Below are 20225 nucleotides of genomic sequence, written 5' to 3' on the forward strand. Positions count from 1 at the left end.
AGTGAAATGTTTGCGACGCCAGTGTAAGAAACATCACTAGGGATTTTATCATACGTCATGTTAGATGTAGGTAAACGTTCTTTTCAAACTACGTTAATGCGTAGTTGCAGTTTCGTTGAAGCTGTAATAAACGTAGTGATTTATGTTATTGTGTACTCTAAATAAAATATCATCGTTGAAAAAATATAGTTTGTACATTCTGGAAATAACCTGCTCGTTGATTGATTTCAAGTGCAGCATGTAAGTATTGTATTCATTTTTTAGAAACTGTATAGAAACTTGATGATCGTGTAATAATCGTCTTTATTAAAAAATATTTAACAACAAAATAGCAAAAGAGCAATATTCGTAGTCTCATATAAACATTTCCGGCGTTCATGGGAAACATTACGATAGATGTGTATAGATGTGTTATATAGAACACACATTACATGACATGCGCCACAGGCATTGCGTCTTTTGTTTCGATCAATAGGTACGGTTTGATATTTTATCTCCGGTCCGTTACACCATTTCGAGTAAGGACAGCGTAAGTATCGTCACGCGTACATAAGATATTTGCCATAGATACTAAAGAAAATAAATTATCGCGTTTTATAATAATCGGTGCGTTTAATAATCAGTACAACAACATAATAGCTCTGTACTTTGCAGTTGATTGAACAAAAATTGTATTTGTATAATTTTCTACAAAAAACGTTAGGTGATAAGTGAGTATGCGTATAATAGTTGCTTTTGGTTTTTCAAACATAATATTTTCTATATTTCCAGATGTAATAATTATATGTGTATGTATACAATTATTCATAATCATTCTTAGACATGCTTTTTTTACATTAACTTAACTCTGCTAACACGTAGTCAAGATCTTCCCGGAGAGTGAGACTATTTCCCCGTTGTCTTACTAAATCATTTTTCAATCTGTCGACTTGTGCTTTAAGGAGCACAATTGCAGCTAAACGTTGTCCGCGTTTTTTTTTTTTTGCGCGGAGGGGCTTGTTTGTGTCAAAATATATCTACAATTAGGAGATTCTTATTTGACACGTCGTATAACAATTTGTATCACCTGTAAAGTATTTCGTTAACTTTCTAGAAATTCATCTTCATTTTCAGATTCCTTAGATTCTGATTCTTCTGATTCCGTTTCTTTTTCTTCCTCCTCTTCCTCTTCATTCTTATCGTCATCTTCACTTTCTGATATTAACATTGCCATTTCATCAACTTCTTTCTGAGGATGTTTATACTTCTTCTTTTCTTCTTTCAACAATTTTTGTTGCTGTTTAATTTGATATTTCGTATCCGATGATTGATTAAATTTTGTTTTTTTCTAATCAGATTCGAAATATTGTCAAGAGATCATCAACAGAAGCTTGTCTCGTGTTTAAAGGTTGGGACGATATCGAGAGAGTCAATCAGTACAAACTGGGACACTCTTAGAGGTACTAATCTTCAGTACTTTCGTGTTTACGGAGATTCGATGAATGTTCGTCCAAGTGACTAAAATTTTCATCGTAGAGGCTTAAAAATGAGCGAAAATAGCGATAAGATCCCTCAGGAAGAAGAAATTGCGCAAAAGGAACCGAAACCTCTGCGCTATCCTCCGTATCCAGGATATTCGTACCACGAACCTGGAAGGCCTGTTTCGAAGTATTCGGCTCGTTATGCTCATCAAAGTTTAGAAAATACTAACATGAGAACTAACGAATCTGACGACAATCCATCAAATAGTTCGTCTGCTGATTCTGGTTCGCCAAATAAAGAAGCTCCTCCTCGTGTAGATGATAAAGAGACCGCAACAGAACTAGATATCATGGAAAACGATTTTAAAAACGACACATTAAGCGGAAGTAGTCCAGTCAGCCCGAAAGACGAACAACCCAAGAATCTCGCTGAACAGGATGATATTTCCAATCAAAACATTGATCAAGATAGTATGGATACATATGAGATAGAAAGCTCGATAAACAAATATAATAACGACAGAGATCAAAACACAGAAAAGAAGGATACTCAGGAGTTCGAAGTTGAGAAAACCATGCCCTGGTTGCGAATGATTCCCGAGGACAAGAATCTCTCGAGGCAGATGTTCCTTTACTTGACCCACACGGAACTGAAATCTAAGATCGAGGACATCCAGAAGAAAGAGACGCAGGCGTGCAACAAGCACTGTTGGGACGAGGCTCTACGGTTGAGGGACATGAAGAACAGGCTGGAACTAATTCGCGAAAAGAGGATGTATCATACGGAGAACATCGATTTGGACGAAGAATCGAGAAGGTGTGGATTCGACAACATCGATAAGAGGGAAGCGGAACTTCTTCAACGAGAAAAAGTCTGTACGGATTCAACAATGTACAGGTAAATTTTATCAAATTACAATAGTAGTTTCATTTGATTGTTGGAAACGTTATTTCATGACCGTTGGTGACGAACGAGATGATTCGACTATAATATACATAAAATTATATATGTACGAATAGAACTCGAAAATACTTATCTGCAAATGTAATGTAAGTTCTTTTAATGTTCATCTGATGATCGGATCTGGTACAATATCGGTATGTGACCGTGAACGATGTTAAGGGTCTAAGACGACAAATAGCATCTCTCGAATTCGTCGAAATTCGTCAAAGTTGCAACCGAAAGCCGTGTCTCATTCGCGTCTCTTTCTCTCACTCTCTCTTTATCTCTCGATGTACACTAACCGCTTACATTCGTCGAGTGTTTCGTAAATACGTACCAAGGCGTTCGTCATCTCATACACCGTACATTCGACCCTCAATAGATCGCAAATAGGTGGTCTACGATGGAGTTTCTAACGATAAAGACGCGAATGGTATAAGGGTAGATGAATGAAAACATAATAAAAAAGAATTGGGAAGTCGAATTATAAGTAATCCTGGATCATAAGAATGATGAAAAATATTAGAATTATTTTATTGTAATTTTCTATTAATCTTTAATAATCTTTGTTTTTGTATATATTATTTTAGTGACGATGCAAAAGCCATGTGGAAGAAATGGGTGGACGAAGATGAACAATCTACTATCAAGGACGCTTTAATGCGAAGGGAAGATTTGATGAACAGATTGGAAGAAAAATGGCAGCGCCTAGCAATTCATGAGAAAGAAAAGATCGCACATTCGTACCACATTGTAATGAATGATTCTACTCTGCTAGAGCTGCCTAAACTAGCTGCAACCGTTAACGGCTAGAATGAAACGGTTCCCAGTTTGTTGAGTTAGACCATAAATAGTATTTACTCGTAGTTCATGATTTTCTGCCCACAGTGTCAGATACTGTTGGATGTATTTGAAGAAAATTTAGAGAATATTTTAATTATAATAAACTATAGATAAAAAAATAAAAATACAAAAAAATAAGACAAAAAGGAAAGAGATATGTTTAACAGTTTATAACTGTTGAAAGTATTACATATAGTGAAAATGTTCCTAATAATTTCGTGCATTTTTTAATATATTAAATGATTGTTTGCAAAATTAGACGCTATAGAACCATTACTTACTTGTAAAAGTTACAAATGTAATTAATGGGTTTTTATTTCCATTTTAGCATTGTAGTCACTGTGTTGGCAATATCACGTTATTGTTTTTACCTATTACACTTTACAGTCAATTCCAACTATTTTTTCACAGATGTAAATAACGATATTTTACTAATGAGATTACTGAATGTTATATTAGTGCCTTGGAAAAAATGTTCACGAATACAGGATATTAAATAAGTAATGCAGATTCTAAAAAAAAACATAGGTGACTAATAGAAACTTACACTACTTGAATCTAAAATACGTCGAAATATATCAGTGGTTAACATTCCTAATACTAAAATTGTATAAAAACGAAATATTAGGTTCTACTGACCTTGCCAGTCAAGAAATCATTACTCGCTTAATATTCAGTATTTTATGAAGTCGAAATGCAACATTTGCATTGATATGAAAGATTTTATTGTCGTATTGCTGAAAATGCGAACGTTTAGTATTTATTTTGCAAGTCTATATGTAAATATATGTATAATATGTAATATGGATGGAAATAAAATATGGATTAAAAAATACAGATGTGGATAAAAAAACAAATATTAACATTTATAGTCTTATGAAAGACTCAGCAGATTAGTATACGGACGCCATCATTCGCCGATATATTGTTACAAAAGAAGAGGTATATTTATTTCTATTGTGTTTGGATGGGTATCCAACGTGAAGATTACTAATTCATTTAAAAGTTGCAAAAGTAAAGCAGTTTGTGGACCATGTAAACTCATACCCTAATTATAAAATATATTAATTTTTGACCTAAGTTAAGTCAAACGTAATGCCGAATGTTTGTATGTAAACGAATGTACATACGTGATTTCTTTTTTCTTTTTTTTTTTTTTTTTTAATAAATTTACTTTCCCGTTTTATTTTGTTAGCGTGCATATTATGTACGTAATTTAAGAGTGATAATAGTACCGAGCAATAAGAATTTAATTACCTGTAATAATTTAATACTTTCAAATTAACTCTAGCTGTATAATTAAAGTATCTCACATTGTTTGTATCATCTCTGTGAAAAGCTCTCCTAAAGAACACGATCTACCCGTGATTAAAATTCAGCGTATTTTTTTCAATTTAGCTTCGGTATATTCAGTTTCACTATACTCAGTATTGTCAGATTATTTATGACAAGTAAAATTTTTATAAATGGAACAGGTTTTAGGACCATTTAAGATACAAATAATGTTCTAAAACTATAACACTACTGTAAATATATATATATATATATGGAATATGTAACCCATTGGAAGACAATAGTGATATTCTGATATTTCAAATATAATTTTGAATTTTAAAAATGCCGCTATCATCTCCGCTCATATACCCGGCATTTATTTTTTGCATTTCGCATTCCTTTCGTAATTATATCAGCTGAAATGTCGATGTAACAGAAAAATATAAAAGAGAAAATACCGTTCAATAAAAATTTTATATATTTGTTAACGACGATGATTATACGCTCGTAATGTAAACTATATGCAAGTGAAATGTTTGCGACGCCAGTGTAAGAAGAATCACTAGGGATTTTATCCGACTTCATGTTAGATGTAGGTAAGCGTTCTTTTCAAACCACGTTAATGCGTATTTGCAGTTTCGTTGAAGTCGTAATAAACGTGGTGATTTATGTTATTGTGTATTCTAAATCAAATATCATCGTTGAAAAAATATAGCTTGTATATTCTGGAAATAACCTGCTCGTTGATTGATTTCAAGTGCAAGCATGTAAGTGTTGTATTGACTTTTTAATTTGTAAATAACCTGTATAGAAACTTGATGATCGAATAATAATCGTCTTTATTAAAAAATATTTAACAACAAAATAGCAAAAAAAGCAATATTTGTAATCTCATATAAACATTTTCGGCGTTCGCGAGAAATTTTACGATAAATGTGTATAGATGTGTTGTATAGAAAACTTACATTACATGATATCCTTGACGTTGCGTCTTTTGTTTCGATCAATAAATACGGTTTAATGTTTTATCTCTAGACCGTTACGTCATTAAGTACAGCGTAAGTATCGTTACGCGTACATAAGATATTTACCACAAATACTAAAGAAAACAAATTAATGCGTTTAATAACCGGTACCACAAAATAGTAGCTCTATGCTCTGCAGTCGATTGAACAAAAATCTATTTGTGTAATTTTCTACAAAAGACGCTAGGCGCTAGGTGAGTGTGCGTGTATTAGTTGCGTCTGGTTTTTCAGACATAATATTTTCTATATTTTCAGATGTAATATTTATATGTGTATGTATACAATTGTTCATAATCATTCATAGAAATGTTTTTTTACATTAACTTAACCTAACTCTGCTAACACGGAGTCAAGATCTTCTTGGAGAGTGAAACTATCTTCCCGTTGTTTTACTAAATCATCTTTCAGCCTGTCGACTTGTGCTTTGAGCAGATAATTACCTTTTCTTAATGCAGCTAAACGTCCTTCGTGTTTCTTGGCTTGTTTCTGTTAAAATATATATACAATTAAAAGATTCTTATGTAACATGTTATCGTATAACAGTTTGTATTACCTGTAATGTATTTCGTTGACCTTCCAGAGATTGATCTTCATCTTCTGTTTCAGTTTCTTCGTCTTCAGATTCTTCAGATTCTGATTCTTCTGATTCTGTTTCTTCTTCTTCCTCTTCTTCTTCATCTTCATCCTTATCGTCATCACTTTCTGACATTAACTTTGCCATTTTATCAACTTCTTCCTGAAGACGTTTATACTTTCTCCTTTCTTCTTTCAACAATTGTTGTTGCTGTTTAATTTGATCTTTTAACGCGTGTCTTTCTTTTCTGGCATTAACAGCTTTGTCCCTATTTGATAAAATTGACATTAGTTTCTTTATTATATATTAAACTTTAATATATTATTACTCACTTGAAATTTTTAATCTTGGTTATCAAAAGTTTGATCTCTCTTTGTAACCGTTTCTCTGCTGCCCTTGGATCTTTGTCATCTTCTTCCTCTAAACTTTCTTCTTCCTCTTCTTCGCTTTCACTCGGTTCTCTTTTATCTATACTTTTTTGAGAAGCTATTTTTGCTACATCTTTTGCACTTGGACAACCAGCCAGTGCCATTCCTGAAACATTGTACCAAGCTGCTTCGTGGCCATCATCTGCTAGCTCAATTATCGGTACAGGCTCAAACTCTTGCTCTAATTTGCAAAGCGTTTAATAAAGAAGCAAAATTAGTATAAGCGTAAGCAGGTTTAGTACTATTAATGAAAAACTAATAACAAGTCAGATCAGATATTTAGTTTTTCATTAAAAGTTTTTGTTATGCATGTTGTTAAAATATTTCTAAGATCATGATTTTTTAGTATTACGTATATAATATGTGCGAATGATCTTAAGTAGAAATGAAAGTTAAGTAGCCCAGTCTAAGTTAAGTAAGTTAATATGTATGTAAATATTCATTGGCTTGTACCAGCTTTCATTCGTCTTTCTAAAGCAGCATACATCCTTCTTATTTCCTCCAAGTCATTTTTTAGTTTGTCTCTTTCGCCCGAGACAATCGCATATTCTTTCTCAAATTTCTCAGCATCTTCTCTTGCTTGCTGAGCGTCCTTTTTCAATGATTCTGTAATTTGCTCGTCGTACTTCCTTTGTTCTTGCACGCTTTTCTGAGATTTTGCATGGTCGACTTCGGCTTCAAGATTTAAAATCCTTGCCTGTAGGAAACATCAAGGAAAATCAACAGATTGTCGCCGTTTTTTCCGACGATACTCTGGCTTAACAATACTTTAAGAAACGTACTTGTAATTTTTTGTTCTCCTTTTCTAATGCCTCCTTATTTCTAAGTTCAAGCGCAAGCATTTGTTTAGTACTCTGTAAGTCATCCCTTACGGCATCAATGTCGTCCATGTCATCCGAAATAGTGTCATCCGTGGGTTCTTCAGACTTTTGCATTTGCTCCTCTATCGTCAGCTGCCTTCGGAATTTCCTCAAGCCCTGTAGCATTGGTCTCGATCGATCGTTGGTCTGTACTCTCTTTAATTTTACACCTTCCTGAATCTGCTTCAGCAATTGGTTATGCATGTTCGATTTTTCAGATTCGAACACAAAGTGTGCCTTCCCTAGTTAGAAACACTCTATCAGTACAACCGACACACATCCACCGTTTATAATAAATACAATTCAGAGACAATCTCCATGATTCCAACCTTAGAGTTCATTTAGGGGATAAAGGAAATAGGAAAAAGAGGGTATGTCGATAAAAACCCACTAAACACGAAGACAACAGTTAATTCAACGATAATAATATTATTAAACTACAGACGAGAGGGGTTCTCTTCTAGGAGAACGGGATCAGAACAATAGCTACTGTGTGTACTACAAACAGGTCATATCACAGTTCAGAAACAAAAGCTGATCGAATGAAAGCTTATTAACAATTTAATTAATTATACTCGTACGAGCCCCTTTTAGATCGACATTCACAAGGATAAAAAGAGGGTTCGAGGGGTACGTAACAAAACAAAAGGGTTTTCTACTAGCGACTAATCGACAAACACGGTGAAATCGGTTGTTCGTTCCGAAAAGTATCACCCAAGGGAAATCTGAGTAGAATCGAAGTTCGATCGACGATCACCTGCTGGATCAGCTGTAACCTTGTTCACCCTTTCGATCAAGGGCGCACTTCTGTCATTGCACTTCACGTGTCTCAAAGGTTTTCCGCTTTCCACTTCTTTCATCATGCTTGCCCAATCAGGACGTTTCCGTGGTCTCTGTTTCAACATTTCCAGTTGTTGTTGTTGCGTGTCGTTTAGTGGGGGAAGATCTTTCAAGATCGTTCTACTCGGAGGTGGTGGCGGAGGTCTTGGAGGTGGTGGTGGCGGGATCGCTGCCCTCGACGAGCTTTTTGATAATGTCGGCGCTCCTATTTATACGAAAATTTTATTTTTATCCTGACCGAATGGTATCGCAAATTTTTGTGCCTTTTACGTTTCATACATGATCATTACCGCGAAGAAAGTTAAATTAGTTGAAAACGTTTGTTGCGTTTAACATGATATATAACTGTCGCGTTGGCGCAACATAAAAGGTATCGATTAGAATAGATCTGATAATTTTGTAACGTTTATGATAATATTACGAATGTTTATGGTTTATGGTTAAGCTTTGTCTTTACGGAGAGGTTCATGCCGTTACCTGTAGTGCTCTCACTCTTGGAGAGAGGTATCGTGTCACCTCGAGATCGGGACCTCTCGATTCGAACCTGTCGTTCGAGCTGTGGCCTCGAATTTGGCTCTTGTCGTCCATTCTCGCGAAGCTTCGTCGGTGCCGGTTGACTGCTCGTATTCTTCTCGCTTTTAGGCTGTGACGGGATTATTGTGATCTTGCTCTGTTTACGTGGCTGTGTTTCCGCCGAGGGCTTCGCTTCTGGTTTCGATACACTCTATAAACCAATAAACAGTTTTATTTCTCTCCTTTGAATTTCTTACCATTTTATCGATATATCACCTTTTATCAAGATTTTCACTAGGAATTTTTCCCTCTTCTATAAAGTATTTTATTAAAGTATTTTCTTATCCCTAACGAACAGTACTTCGTAGTGTCTTTATACGTTTTAAAAATATGCTTTCCACTTCTTTCGCGTTTATTCTATTTTCATCTACTTGAGACGTTTTTCGCCAGGAGCCTAAATATTACGTTTATCGTACTAGTAATATTTACATGCCAATCGCCAGTCGTCGCGTACTCAGTTTTTCGGTTACAATCACTTTACCGTTCACGATCGACGAATATTTATGTTCGCAGCAGTTTTGTATCTCAAATCAGCCTGTTGGCGATTACTCGCAGGACTCGTTGATTATGACGCGTGGTAAAAGGAAGAAAATGATAGTACGTCGTGCGTGCCGCGAAAGATTGTCGTATTGGAAAATAGATAAAAAGAAAAAGACCGTACTCCCCCACCTAGCATCCTTCGTTCCTAAAGAAAGAAAGTCTCGAGAATTCTCTTGGCAAGTATCGATGTTCGTTCGGTCGTCTTTAAATAATCTAATTCGCACTTGCTCCGCGCTCCTTTTCAATCTAGAAACTTCGATCATTATTTTTCCTGATATTGTACTGTTTCTTCTTTTTGAAAAGAACGTACTACTTCTTTGTTGATCCTATCGCCTTATGAAAGAAAATTGAAGCGTGGGTGCGAAAATTGGGATGATTATCGGAACACAGAAACGTCCAGATCTTTACAGTAGAATTTGCAAATCCAGCACAACTTATCGGTATATTTACGCAAAACCGTAATATAAACTCGTTAAGAAACTGGCGGAAGACGCAGCTGGCAAGACAGTTGAAATAGAAACGCGTGTTCTTTAAATAATCGTGACCCAGAGGCTTATATGCGAGGACCCGTAAGGCTAGCCTTCTCTGTCTGATCGTGCTTGTATCGAGAAAATCAAATTAATTCAATCCCTTTGATGTCTCATGTAGGCAGGTGTACGAACAGCTTCACGATTCTAATAAATCTCCGTTTAATTATATTAAAATCCGATAATCCATTTGCATAATTCAAACTTTAAAACGAATCGATAGGTTTCTATCATCCGAGAAGCTCGATCGTATTACCAATCATGGGATTAAAAACTTCCTTATCGTTTGCGATGAAACGTTTGCGATTAAAGAAATTCTAGCGAAAACAGAATATTTATAGAAAACAGTTTATTTTTGTATTATGTTAATTGGATTATTCATAGGAGAATGAATAGAGCGATATTTTTGGAATTTCTGAATTTCGTATTTGTTGGAAAATTTTCAACTTAACTGTTCGATAGAAAATTTCGTATGCGCTTTATGCGCTGAAATATCGAGATGTAGCGAAAGTGATGGCGGATTTCGTAAATTGCAATCGAACTTGTCGATGATCTAACTACTCGCGACAGTTGTAAACAATAGCGTGACGCGAATGATCATGACGTTTCCACGTGTCTTTGGAACTTCGAACATCACGTTTCTCGCGTTTTCGCACGATCGAGGATCCATTCGTGTTCGTGGTCGTTTCGCGTGGCCCATTGCCAAAATATCAAAAGTACGCGTTTTCGAATCGTCGCACGACGAAAAATGCAAATAAACAAAAGTACGATAACTCGGATGATCGGCATAGGCGGCGTAGTTGATTTACACACGTACAGAAGCGCATACAACGAATCGTAAATATTTCCACAAATTAGCTGCTCGCTGTTTTTCCAAGCGTAATTTCATATTTCTAATAATAATCGCACTACGTTGTATAATTCAGATGCAACGCCCTTGTAAATTTCTACTTGTCGAAACGATTATACGCGAGAACTTGTTACTCGACACCCACGCAAGTTATTAATAGTCAAGCCTGGTGACTTTGAAACCTAATATCTGAATGGAAAAAGACTGCACAAGGCGGGCCTGATTCTTCGTCGTTTCTAGTAGCATAAGTCCGTATTTGATCAGACAATGAGCTGGCGCCCTGACGATCCCGAAACCAGACAAAAAAAGCAAATTCAACCGGTGGACGTGTAATTTGTTTGACGTAAATTGAAATTGGCTTTTGCGGATAATTCTTTCGTATCGTTCGTATAATCCATTTTATCGCGTGTTAAAAGTTGACAAAGATGACAAAGTAAATTGAGAAAAGAAAGACTCACTTTTAACGTAACTTGGGTAAACGGAGGTGGTTCCTCGACTTTTGATTTCGAATCTCTTCTGGAATTGAGGGTCCAGGGTGCAGTAGGCATAGGTAAAGGTGACGGACCATCTTTGACCCAAGGTGGCCTGAAGGTGGTCCTCTGCGGTGGTGGTTGACCACCGGCACCAGGCATTCTTCTTTATTCTGTCACAGGGTTCTCTTCTCGTCTTAGCTTCGACTTTCCTATCGACTTCCACCTGTCGATGGAATTAGACAAAGAGGCACGGGGATCTGTGTATCGGCTCTGGGCGTGCGTAATGACGAGGATCCTCTCGAGGACGTGTACGATGCGCCACTGACGGACTCCTGGACGACGAAATGAAAAGGTGGGGATCGGTTTTACGTGGGAGAGCCACGACCCACTTTCCTCGAGACGTTTTACACTCGGGAAATCTTCCGGATTGTCCTCGCGGTTCACTGGTCCCGTTGGACCTAAGCGAAGAGATCTCGCGACCGAATTAGGATCCCTTTTAGATCTACGAACGATTGATCCTCGCCAACGTCGACAAGAGGAATTACCGAAGAGCGAAGTGGTTGAGAATTTTTGGGAGTCTGGGAAAGATTGAGACCTGGACCACACATCAGGGCCACGACTGCACCTCCCTAACCGCGTGATATTTTCGTCGACGTGACGTCACAGAAAGACGCAAGCTCGAAATAGAAGACGGTCCTCTTCTTCTAGGATGTTTTCGGTGACTCTCTCGGTTGAAACGCCTCTTCGCTTGATCCTACGACGTATCCCACGTCTGTTTACGATGCAACCGTGTGCCGATCGACACGAAGGTCGGATCGATCATCGCGGACGTTCACGAGATGAACATCGTTCGATGAATCTGTTCGACCTACTAACGCTTTGGCACTTTGCGCGTCGATGATATAATAATCGGATAATAAAGACGATATGTAATTATTTTTTATAAAATATTGTATCATCGATAAAACGTAATTACTGCACCAATTTTATCAATAAACCATCGTTGCCATCGCTCTATTCGATGATTGATCAAATCTTGTTTTTTTCCAATCAGATTCGAAATATTGTCAAGAGATCATCAACAGAAGCTTGTCTCGTGTTTAAAGGGTGGGACGATATCGAGAGAGGCAATACCAGCTAGCTGCGCAGAAACACAACCAGGCGTTGCTCAAGCACGATTATTACCAGCAAATCGCGAGATACTTCGAACGAGAGTGCCGAATCGCCAAGCACTACGATTCTTGGAATTATAGGAATTTAGACCCCAAAGGTGAGCTCGAGAAGGCTAAAAAAGCGGAAAGGTTACATGTCAGAAGGAACAAATTGAGAAATTTGTTGAAGGAGGAGGATGAGACGTACAGAAGAGAATTGGAGGAACGAAAAAGAGTAAAAAGCCGCGAGGAAGAAACGTCGTTAGAGGCTTTGAGGCAAAAATTACGAGAGAAACGCGCAGAACAGAGTCTGTATCTACCTAGAACTTGTCGAAGATATCAATCTTACTTCGTCTGTCCCAAAGAATCGACCAATACTGGGTGGGACACTCTCAGAGGTACCAATCTTCAATATTCTCGTGCTTACAGAGATTCGATAAACGTTGTCCGTCCAATCGATCAAAATTTTCGTCGTAGAGGCTCGAAAATGACCGAAGATAGCAATAAGACCTCACACGAGCAAGAAATTGTACAAACAGAACCAGAACCTTTGCGCTATCCTCCGTATCCAGGATATTCGTACCATGAACCTGGCAGACCTGTTTCCAAATACTCGGCCCGTTATGCTCATAGAAGTTTAGAAAATACTAACATGAGAACTAACGAACCTGACGACCACCCAAGTAGTCCGTCTCCGGCTTCTGCTTCGCCAAATAGAGAAATTCCTCCTCGTGTAGATGATAAAGAGTCCGCCACAGAACTAGATAACAAACAAAACGATTCTAAAAACGACACAATAAGCGGAAGTAGTCCAGTCAGCCCGAAAGACGAACAATCCAAGAATCTCGCTGAACGGGATGATATTTCCAATCAAAAAATCGATCAAGATAGTGTGGATACATATGAGGTAGAAAGCTCGATAAACAAATATAATAACGACAGAGATCAAAACACAGAAAAGAGGGATACTCGACAGTTCGAAGTTGAGAAAACCATGCCCTGGTTGCGAATGATTCCCGAGGACAAGAATCTCTCGAGGCAGATGTTCCTTTACTTGACTCACAAGGAGCTGAAATCCAAGATCGAGGACATCAAGAAGAGAGAGACGCACGCGTGCAACAAGCAGTGTTGGGACGAGGCTTTGCGGCTGAGGGATATGAAGAATAGGCTGGAACTAATTCGCGAAAAAAGGATGTATCATACGGAAAACCTCGATTTGGACGAAGAATCGAGAAAATGGGGATTCGACAACATCGATAAGAGGGAAGCGGAACTTCTTCAACGAGAAAAAGTCTGTACGGATTCAACAATGTACAGGTAAATTTTAACAAATTACAATAATAGATTCATTTGATTGTTGGAAATGTTATTTCATGATCGTTGATGACGAACGAGATTATTCGACTATAATATACATAAAATTATATATGTACGAATAGAACTCGAAAATACTTATGTGCAAATGTATTGTAAGTTCCTTTAATGTTCATCTGATGACCAGATTTGTTACAATATCGGTATGTGACCGTGAACGATGTTAAGGGTCTAGGACGACGAATAGCACCTCTCGAATTAGTCGAGATTCGTCGATGTTGCAACCGAAAGCCGTGACTCATTCATGTCTCTCTCCCTCACTCTTTATCTCTTGATGTGCACTAACCGCTTACACGCATCGAGTGTTTCGTAAATACGTGCCAAGGCGTTCGTCATCCTGTACGCCTTACGTTCGGTCCTCGATAGATCGCAAATAGGTGGTCTACGATGGAGTCTCTAACGATAAAGACGCGAATGGTACAAGGATAGATGGGTGAAAACATAATAAAAAAGAATTGGGAAGTCGAGTTATAAGTAATCTTGGATCATAAGGATGATGAAAAGTACTAGAATTATTTTATTGTAATTTTCTAGTAATCTTTAATAATCTTTGTTTTTGTATATATTATTTTAGTGAAGATGCAAAAGCCATGTGGAAGAAATGGGTGCACGAAGATGAACAATCCGTGATCAAGGAGGCTCTGGTGCGAAGGGAAAATTTGATGGACAAATTGGAAAAAGAATGGCAGCGCCTAGCAATTCATGAGAAAGAAAAAATCGCACAATCGTACCAGATCGTAACGAACGATTCTGCTCTACAAGAGGCGCCTAAACTAGCTGCAGCTGTTAACGCGGCTAAAATGAAATCGGTCTCCAGTTCCTTAAATTAGACCATAAATCATATTTTACATTTACTCGTAGTTCATGATTTTCTGCCCACGGTGACGGATACTGTTGGATATACTTGAAGAAAATTTAGAGAACTTATTCAATTATAGTAAACTATAGGTAAAAAAATAAAAATACAAAAAAATAAGATAAAAAGGAAAGAGATATGTTTAACAGTTTGTAACTGTTAAACGTTATTGAAGACTGATTATATTCTTATTAAATTCCTGTTTCGTTAAAAAAAGTATTACATATATTGAAATTGTGCCTAATCATTTTGTATATTTTTCAATATTTTAAATGATTGTAAAATTGGACGGTATAGAACCATTACTTGTAACAGTTACATATTTAATTACTGGATTTTTATTTCAATTTTATCATTTCTATTATCTCTAATCGCTTTTATGTTGGCAGTATTACAATATTGTTATTATCTACTACCCTTTACCGTCAATTCCAATTTATTATTCACAAATGTTTATGACGATATTTTACTAATGACATTATTGTGCATTGCATTATTGTCTTGGAAATAAAATGAACTTGGAAGTAACGGCGCATTTTTTCTATGTTTATAATTTGAAAAATCTAAATTTTACTATCTATATGTATATGTATAAAGTAGAAATGTATCGACTAGGGTTTTGGCCAACTAGTCGACTAGCCAATTGGCTCCCAAGAAACCAATTAGTCATGTCTGCTAATCATTTTCAAATATCATTACAAAAGGCATCGCATTTATGAGCATTTAGTGCGACGAACATATTAACATATATTTATTTTATTACATCTTGTTTCTTCGTTCTAAAGTGTTCTTTTTTGTTATGATAAAAGTTGAAAGTAATGTCCAAAGTTCCTAGTTAACTGGTAACTATTTCGCTTATTTCAATCTAATACTAATTACTGTATTGAATTTTATATGTGATAATTATGTAACATTAAAATATGTACTTATAAGTAAGTAGGTATACTACATATTAAAAAATAGTAAAATTATGCTAATGACAATGAAAAAAGAATATTATATATATTTTTATTTTTATGCCTTATCAAGTTATTTTTATTGCCTTATAATACTGAAAATTTAGGACTGATCAATTTGTCTCTTTTGTCGACTAGCCTCCTTCTGTAAAAGTCGCTTCACCACTAATACGATGTAATGTGGCGAATTTCAAATTTGCCGCGAAAGATTGCACGCCGATAAAATTTGAAATCATTTTCTGTTTGGTACGCAAGATGGCATGGCGAGGTTGGCAGTCGACTCACGAAAATAGCGCGCAGCACTCGTGTTCGCCGTTATAAAGTCGCGTTTATTTGTAATTATTGATACTGTCAAGACGTGTTTAAGTGATAATTAGTGCATCAATCACCAAAACCACAATGAGAACGTGTTTGTCCACGCAGAGGCACTCATCCTTGTATACTTCACATGCTTTCGGCGATTCTTCAGTCTTCAGTTAGTTAAGTACAAACTTTGCTTATACATATTTTATAAAGAATTACATAATTTTCTGCCTGTAACATGTAATAAAAAATGTATCATATGCTAGATTTTGTTACTATTATGACAATTTGTCGTCACAAAAAAGTTTGATTGTATAATACATTTAGTGCTACATGTTCCAGATGAGTACATATTATCATATAACTATATCAAACATATAATACGTGAATTTCTATTCCCTTAATGATAAACGACGTATAACCTGAAAAATATACAAATCATGCTATCGTTCGTAGTAGGAAATATGTTTTCGAAAGGTGAGAAAGTATCGCACGTGCGTCGCGAATACTATACATATATGCGTATATGTATATCAACAAACGTTTATAGTACCGCAAATTCCAATAGAATCTGTTTTTTTCATTACCACATGTGTTTAGTTACGAGTTGTGACAACAAATCGAGGATAGCGGCCTTAGTACTTTATTATTGTTTCCATTCGGATCTGTTAATTAAGGGGCAAATTTTTTTTCGTCTGAACGAAGGCACGAAAGAATTTCCAAGGAATTCGCGGTAGCATAAGCTAGGTGGTCGCCATTAATCGTCAGGCATACCCCGTGACAACGACCAAATTAGTCGGCCGATCCGTCAAAAAGAGCATTTCTGTGGTAGGCGTGCATTATATCCTCCGCGGACCGAGCGCCACATGGCACTTTGCGCGCAGACACGCCTGCGCATTCACCTTCCGAGTATTCCACGGCAAATGTGTTTGCATATACAGTGTTGTTTAAGCGTTATTACGTTAACGTCGGTTCTACTTTTTTAAATTATTCCGAAACTGAGGAAAAATTTGTAATTTAAATCATTTAAATGGACATTTCATAGAAATATTTATATTTATTCATTTGGAAAAATATTTGATGGGAAGTCTCCCTTTAGAAGTATTAGAAATAACAAACTACAAGTCACGAGTAGTTAAAGAACTTAACCTGTTATAACTCTAGTCTCAAATTCGATGTGCTTCCATTTTTCTACATATCGTTCATATCCATTTTTCTAAATAAATTACTCCACATTTAGTACATTTGCAAGACCTATAGTCGATCTAATGACTATAATTTATTGATTCAATAACTTTGAAGTTTGTGATTATGCAAGTTTCTATTTAATAGGTTAACGTACTCTTTCTTGTAATAAGTTTTCTTTAAATCGCCTGTTTACGCATATAAGAACGGTATCATAAGGGCATCGATGGTCTTTTTTCCATTTTCAGTTACAATAAAACAATTAATGGCGTTAGGTATTCGGAATATAATTAAATGTAAACTGTGTAGATCAAAGAATTCAACTAGAGTAGGTACAGAAAGTGATTCGCACATCATTATATCCATTATGACATTTACGTATTGATTAATTAAGTCCAAGTGTATTAAGTTTCGTATCATTTAGCAATACTTTCATGTAACAACAAAAATGTGATACCATGAAACTAAAATATAGAACCTGATAAAAAAGCGCCCTATTGGAAAATAGGGGTAGGTATATGCAAATACTTGCTGTCTCCACCTTGCATAATATTATCCTACTGAATTACACTTAAAAAAAAAAAAAAAAACTCGCTTATACCAATACGAAAAATAATGTAACTCTCAAAAGGATAAATCATTGTTCGATCCGCGGGCAAAATGGTCCAAGTCTAACAAACTACTTATCATGTAGCCATGTATCCTTAACGACCGTACAAGATGCATCCGCGTTGTATTTTTCAGCGGGCCATCGATCTCGAATTTTCGTGTTAACATTTAAATCACACCCACACTGTACATCCGGGACCATGGTAAACTCAAAGCAAAAGACATAGAGGAAGCAGGAGAGAGAGAGAGAGAGAGAGAGCGGGCGAACAAGAGAGAGAGAGAGAGAAAGAAAGAAATATAGTTCGTAATACATGGTATCGTGCGTGCAATGGCCCGTGAAAGCTGACTGTCTGCTCGGCACCCAAGAGAAGAGGGATGCAGCCACGCCAGCTATGTTAATTAAACGCGTTTCTAGCCCCCGCATAGGAAATCAGAGAAAAAAGGAGATGAGACGAGCGATGCTCGAGGAGATGGGGCAACGTGAAAGAGGGTGCCGGCTAATAACACGTCCCGTACGACGAACGCACGCCACACGCCCGTCTTCTGCTTCTTCTTCTTCTTCTTCTCCTTCTTCTTCGTCTTCCCCTCTTCTCCTCAACCTCCACCATCTTTTCGTCCACCACTTCTTTCTCCGTCTGCTTCTTCTTTCTCGTTCTCCTTCCACTATTGTTTTTTGTCTTCGTCCGTCACTTGTCTTCTTGATGCCAGAATGTCGTAACAATCCGGTCGACTGTCCGAACGACTGCGTTTTTTGATATTTCGAAAGGCTGAAAAAATTGCGAGGGTTACGGGAAAGATGGCGTTTCTTGTCTTGTAATTTCATAATTCAAAAGTTTGGTAAAAGAAAAGAAGAAATAAATTCGTTCGGGGGCAAAAGCAATTTTAATGCGTCGTAGGCTCGTTCGACGGTGCTTTCCAATTCTTTGCTTCTTCCAAATAAAAGCCACGGCGCTCGAAATAGTTCCCTTTGAGACACCACTTTCATCTCTCTTCTTACAATTAGTTTCAAATCGTTAAACTTCAATTTTGACGTTAATTTTAGTAAAGATCGCTCGTCGCAACACTAATAATCTCGGTAAGTTTCAATTGTCCTATGAATTTCATTAGGTCGTTGGTCGCTGAAAAAACGGGGCATCGATAAGATCCTGTCTTAAGACCGATTAGTTCAAATCGCGATAAGGTTATTGGGTATCACGGTTACACGGAAATTACGCTCGTCACGGGTTGTCGCTTATACATGATAAAGAAAAAAAAAAAAAAAAAAGACAAGAAAAGAAAGAAGAGAAGGAGAATAAGAAGAAGGACAGAAGAAGGACAGAAAAAGAGTGGTGCCAAGTAGATGGAAGGAGAAAAAAAGACACGCTTTAAAGGGCCAGCTAAAGTTACGCTAGCGACAAATTAGTCGACCAATAACGGAGTGTGAGGGGTTGCTGGGTTTCACGGAAACGCATACACGGACCACGTGGCTCCCCATAAAGGGAAGCAATGAAGACAGCATATGTCTGACAAGCGCTTAATCATCGGGGAAAATTTTCTGTCGTCGACAGATTAGCCTTGCGAGAGCGAGCCGGTTCGACTTCTAACACTTGGAGTTTGTGTGCGTTTCGCACCCTTGGTGTCTCTTCCGCGACGTTCGTTCCTTTACGATCGTACGATCGGCTGATCGTAATTTCTCTCGTTTCCTTGTCCTTTTTAGAAGTTCCGCTAACTTTAATGCTTCCGAGAAACGCCGACCGAATGGGAACACCGTTCGCGTGCAATTAAGTATCGATTCGCGGACAGAGAGAAAAAAAGACAGAGGAGAAGGGGGAAGAAGAGAAGAGATTAAGAGTAAATTGTGGCATAATCGTCCGGTGCGTCCGAGTAAAATTTTGGTCGCAATTTTGGCCACTTTAAACTCAATTTGCACGCGTCCTGGGTTATTCAAGCCAGTCGAAGAACTCGCGGAAGAGTGTAACGAAACGTTAGTATGTACAAAGTTGTTCAAGCATGCAAGTCGATGATGCGTTAATTTTTTCTTTTCTCCTCTCTTTACCTCTTTCACTTTGATCGTTGTCCCTCATTCCCCGGCGGGTGGTACGCACGATGGGGGAAAATTGATTTGATTATTCGCGACGAAACGAAGTGAACACCGTTGGTATTATGTAAATTTTTGTCCATTCGATGTTTCTGCCCGGAAAGTTCATTATACGCTCTATGAAACTTGGCCGAAATGCGAACAATAAATCGCGATTATTTGGCCTGGTATTAAATAACCGTTAAATAAAATAATATATTATAATGGGTGTTTACGCGGCTCCTAGTATTCGGCGCGATTTTAATCGCGTTACCGATCCGATAATTGAATACGATAAATGAATCCGACGAATTCGATAGAAAACGACAACCGAACACGGGCTGTGCCTTTGAACGCGTTCGCGCGTTACTCGTTCTCGTTATTCGCACAATGTATCACCCTGGATGGTGGCGTACAGCAGCGACGCAGTTTCCTTGATCCGCGACGCGCAGGTACATTTTTTCTACGATATCGTAACAACGAAGCAATTTCGTTAGGAAGTTGGCGAACCGTTGCCAAGACCG

General features: G+C 37.3%; 3 protein-coding genes across 8 annotated transcripts; 2 read left to right on the forward strand and 1 right to left on the reverse strand.

Moving 5' to 3' along the window:
- The first annotated feature begins 535 nt into the window (after positions 1–535).
- Positions 536–4081, forward strand: LOC126868298 (uncharacterized). The gene is made up of 4 exons (XM_050623620.1): positions 536–710; positions 1336–1439; positions 1516–2358; positions 2994–4081. Exons 3-4 carry the CDS (start codon positions 1526–1528, stop codon positions 3214–3216), a joined length of 1056 nt encoding a protein of 351 aa, XP_050479577.1. The 5' UTR covers positions 536–710; positions 1336–1439; positions 1516–1525; the 3' UTR covers positions 3217–4081.
- Positions 4082–5123: 1042 nt separating this feature from the next.
- LOC126868289 (uncharacterized) lies at positions 5124–18926 on the forward strand. Of its 5 annotated transcripts, none has more exons than XM_050623606.1 (4): positions 5124–5288; positions 11391–11563; positions 12318–13679; positions 14311–18926. In XM_050623606.1, the coding sequence occupies exons 2-4, from the start codon at positions 11556–11558 to the stop codon at positions 14564–14566; spliced, it is 1626 nt and encodes a 541-aa protein (XP_050479563.1). In that variant the 5' UTR covers positions 5124–5288; positions 11391–11555; the 3' UTR covers positions 14567–18926. The 5 variants fall into 5 exon arrangements, with proteins under 5 accessions (XP_050479563.1, XP_050479565.1, XP_050479567.1 ...); XM_050623608.1 differs by having other exon boundaries at positions 11410–11563; XM_050623605.1 differs by lacking the exon at positions 5124–5288 and adding an exon at positions 5304–5740.
- On the reverse strand, positions 5341–11397 carry LOC126868286 (glutamic acid-rich protein-like). 2 transcript variants are annotated; one of them, XM_050623602.1, is made up of 8 exons: positions 11197–11397; positions 8726–8972; positions 8166–8453; positions 7331–7650; positions 7002–7245; positions 6453–6654; positions 6100–6388; positions 5341–6032 (listed from the first exon to the last, which is right to left on the reverse strand). In XM_050623602.1, the coding sequence occupies exons 1-8, from the start codon at positions 11368–11370 to the stop codon at positions 5871–5873; spliced, it is 1926 nt and encodes a 641-aa protein (XP_050479559.1). In that variant the 5' UTR covers positions 11371–11397; the 3' UTR covers positions 5341–5870. The 2 variants fall into 2 exon arrangements, with proteins under 2 accessions (XP_050479559.1, XP_050479558.1); XM_050623601.1 differs by having other exon boundaries at positions 6453–6729.
- Positions 18927–20225: the final 1299 nt, after the last annotated feature.

Source organism: Bombus huntii, chromosome 8, assembly GCF_024542735.1.
Source record: "Bombus huntii isolate Logan2020A chromosome 8, iyBomHunt1.1, whole genome shotgun sequence".
NCBI lineage: Eukaryota > Metazoa > Arthropoda > Insecta > Hymenoptera > Apidae > Bombus > Bombus huntii.

Excerpts from the sequence above, each read along its gene's own strand:
- LOC126868298 (XM_050623620.1), top strand. The coding sequence starts at position 1,526 with ATGAGCGAAAATAGCGATAAGATCCCTCAGGAAGAAGAAATTGCGCAA. Across the intron at positions 2,359-2,993 it reads ACGGATTCAACAATGTACAG|TGACGATGCAAAAGCCATGT; the intron begins GTAAATTTTATC and ends ATATTATTTTAG.
- LOC126868286 (XM_050623601.1), bottom strand. The coding sequence starts at position 11,370 with ATGCCTGGTGCCGGTGGTCAACCACCACCGCAGAGGACCACCTTCAGG. Across the intron at positions 8,973-11,196 it reads TTACCCAAGTTACGTTAAAA|AGTGTATCGAAACCAGAAGC; the intron begins GTGAGTCTTTCT and ends ATTGGTTTATAG. Across the intron at positions 8,454-8,725 it reads CAAGAGTGAGAGCACTACAG|GAGCGCCGACATTATCAAAA; the intron begins GTAACGGCATGA and ends TCGTATAAATAG.
- LOC126868289 (XM_050623606.1), top strand. Across the intron at positions 13,680-14,310 it reads ACGGATTCAACAATGTACAG|TGAAGATGCAAAAGCCATGT; the intron begins GTAAATTTTAAC and ends ATATTATTTTAG.